The following is a 3008-nucleotide window of genomic DNA, read 5'->3' as shown; positions in this document are numbered from 1 at the left end:
AAAGAGTGAACTGATGGTGTCAGGCAGGAGGAGTCAAAGTGTGTGACTTACTACCCTTTTCCATAGTATAGAATCAGTAGTTCAATAGTATAGACAAGCTTCATATTTCATATCATGATGATATGAAAATGCAAGGGAGAAAAAAAATAAACAGAAATAGGAGAACAGGCTCAAACAGGCAGTGAAGTTCACCAGGGACATGTGCACAAATCACTGAGGGGGTACAATAAGGAGAGAAAAAAATAACTGAGAAGAAATAAATGAGTAACTACTTAGCAGGGATACATCAGAAACTACTGACAAATCTTTCAAAAGATTATTAGAGAAGACAAGTTTCCATCCTTGTCATACTTCCTGCTTCAATGGCTGGTCTCACAAACACTGAAGAAAGCAAACAGATGTTTCCCAAAGGAACTATTGCAAAGTTAACAACAGGATTAGTAATAGGAAGCTCTTAGCCTGAAATTCTTAGTACAAGTATTACCTCAGCATCTCAAAAGCTGTGTGCTTACAAAACCAAAAAATGCAATAAAGAAACCTTCACATGCGTAAGAATCAGGGATTAGTGAGCATTTAACTTAGAGAGCATACTTACTAAAACAGCAAGAGGCATGGAGCATAGAGTTTGTGCAGTAGGTAAACAGACAGTGAACTGAATGGTTTAAAGTGAGGCAGCCTCAACTAATACTGCAAGCTGCCTACCTTAAGGAAGATTGCAATGCTAAGAACAAAATCCTAGAAGTATTAGCAGTGCTCACTGAATCCAGCAACATGAGAGTTTCAATTAAAATGTCTGCTCAGAAATACAAAGTTATGATCATCCAAGTTCAATAAAATTGATTCAAGAAAAAGCATCAGATAGTCTTACACAAAAGCAACACTTATTTCTAGACAAGATGAACTGAGGCAAAGTTCACACGATTTTGTAATGAATGGTAATAATATGCCCAAGCACTGAAGACAACCTTTCATAACTAAAGCTGTACACAAATTAAACAGAATTAGAACAAAAAAAGTGCACTCATAAGAATCAAACATATAAACCTTTATCTGATGCGAAATGCAATGTTTCTTTCTACTTACACAGCAGTCTAAAAGTAGAGCTAAATTCTGGGGGAAGAAAAACCCTTTAACAGATGCTTAATTCTAAATAGAAGGTCTCACCTTGAAGTTTTCCATATGCAACAAGAGAGCCACTGAAAGTCACTCCACCAATGTATGTGCCGAGATATGCCACAATCTTGGTGAGGTTTGCAGCAGGATCAGTGGCAAAGTGAGGATATTCAATCATGTACTCTGCTACACAGGTGAGCACAGCAGCCAAACCAACCAAACTGTGGAAAGCAGCCACTAGCTGAGGCAGATCTGTAATCTGGATGCGTTTAGCAATTGTCAGACCTGTTGAGAGTTGAAAACAGAAGGGAAGTCTTACAAAACACAACCAATCTGTTCAGCTAGAAATTAGTACAGGATGGTTCAGTGTGCAATGAATACATACACACAAGCCTGTTCCAACTAGAAATTACTATGGCATTGAACTGAAGGCTGCATATGTGTATTTTGTGCAAGGGGGAAATAATGAAAAATAGAAAGATTAAAGCATATCATGTTCTAAGAAGCTTCACTAAATATCGAGATATTAATTTCTGTGACAAACACACAGTGTGAAAGAGGGAACTTGGCAGTATTCAGTCAGGAACTGAAGTATGAAGTTGGGCAAGATCATTTACCTCTGGACACAGTTTCCCTATCAGAGATGATGTGCTCCTGCTTTTCCACCAGTCAGCCCATTATCACATTCTGAAGCATTAATAAAAGCCCTGAGAGTTATGATATTTTGTTCACACATTTGCAAAATAATTTTGCACAAGCCACAAATGTCAGCTAGTCAATTCACCTGCGAGCTATACAGTATTTTATGTATATACAGCTTCCATGTATGCATGCATGGAACACATGATTGTTAGTTCATCATACACATACCTATGGTCCCACCAAGTGCCATTGCACCTGACATCTGTGCCAGCAATTCAGCCGAGGGATTAAGGCTTCCAAGAGTTGCGGCTAAACCTCCTGCAACACCAATCATACCCAAAGCATTTCCAAGACGAGCTGTTCCTTGGGTAGACAAACCAGCCAGGGCACCAACACAGCACAGTCCTGAGCCCAGATACATCACCTTTAAAATAAGAAAACCATCAATATGAAGTAGTAACAAACTGCATTGCAACAAATTGCAACAAAAACATCTCTGATTAATTAATGTTATTTATTTACTTATTATGATAAATTAATTATTAATTAATTAATAATCTCTAATTATTACACAAAAGGGCTGATTTCTCCAGAATGTGTTTAACTGACAATTCTTAATTGAAGTCAAGAAACTGTAATGCAGAATGTGCTTTGGGCTTCACAGAACAAGAAGGACACTGAGAGGCTGAAGTGAGTCCTGAGAAGGGCAACAAAGCTGGTGAAGGATCTGGAGCACAAGTCTGATAAGGAAGGAGTCCGGGGTGTTTAGTTTGGAGAAAAGGAAGCTCAGAGGAGACTTTATCACTCTCTACAATTCCTCAAAAGAAAGTTGCAGCCAGGTGGGAAGTGGTCTCATCTCCCAGGTAACAAGTGAGAGCACAAGAGGAAATGGCCTCAAGTTGCTCCAGGGCAGGGTTATATTAGATATTAGGACTTTTCTTTTCATGGAAAGCATGGTCAAACTTTGGAACAGGCTTCCAAGGGAAGTGGTGGAGTCACTGGAACTCCACCTGGAAGTGTTCAAAAAAGCTTGTGGACGTGGTACTTGGGAATATGGTTTATAGTGACCATGGTGGTGGTGCAAGGCTGATGGTTGGACTTGATGATCTTAAAGGTCTTCTCTTATATTAATGATTATATGACATTCTATAACTGCTGTTTTCAAAAAGTATAAACAAACTTACATGAACTGAGCTATATATGTCCAGATAATTGAAAAAACACAAATACATTACAAGCCCCTGCCATAACTG

The 3008-nt window shown here is 38.7% G+C and overlaps 1 protein-coding gene across 1 annotated transcript in view; it reads right to left on the bottom strand.

Annotated features, from left to right (window-relative positions):
- NNT (nicotinamide nucleotide transhydrogenase) overlaps positions 1 to 3008 on the bottom strand; it is a 46094-nt gene that overhangs the window by 23485 nt on the left and 19601 nt on the right. Inside the window, exons 13-14 of the mRNA XM_008630632.2 lie at positions 1984 to 2179; positions 1165 to 1398 (exon numbers count right to left, since the gene is read on the bottom strand). Of these exons, the coding sequence (XP_008628854.1) occupies positions 1165 to 1398; positions 1984 to 2179 (430 nt within the window). The remainder of the gene's footprint in view (positions 1 to 1164; positions 1399 to 1983; positions 2180 to 3008) is intronic.

Source organism: Corvus brachyrhynchos, unplaced genomic scaffold, assembly GCF_000691975.1.
Source record: "Corvus brachyrhynchos isolate BGI_N302 unplaced genomic scaffold, ASM69197v1 scaffold42, whole genome shotgun sequence".
Taxonomy (NCBI): Eukaryota; Metazoa; Chordata; class Aves; order Passeriformes; family Corvidae; genus Corvus; species Corvus brachyrhynchos.
The sequence above is the reverse complement of the archived record's forward strand: the minus strand, read 5'-3'. Positions and strand labels throughout refer to the sequence as shown.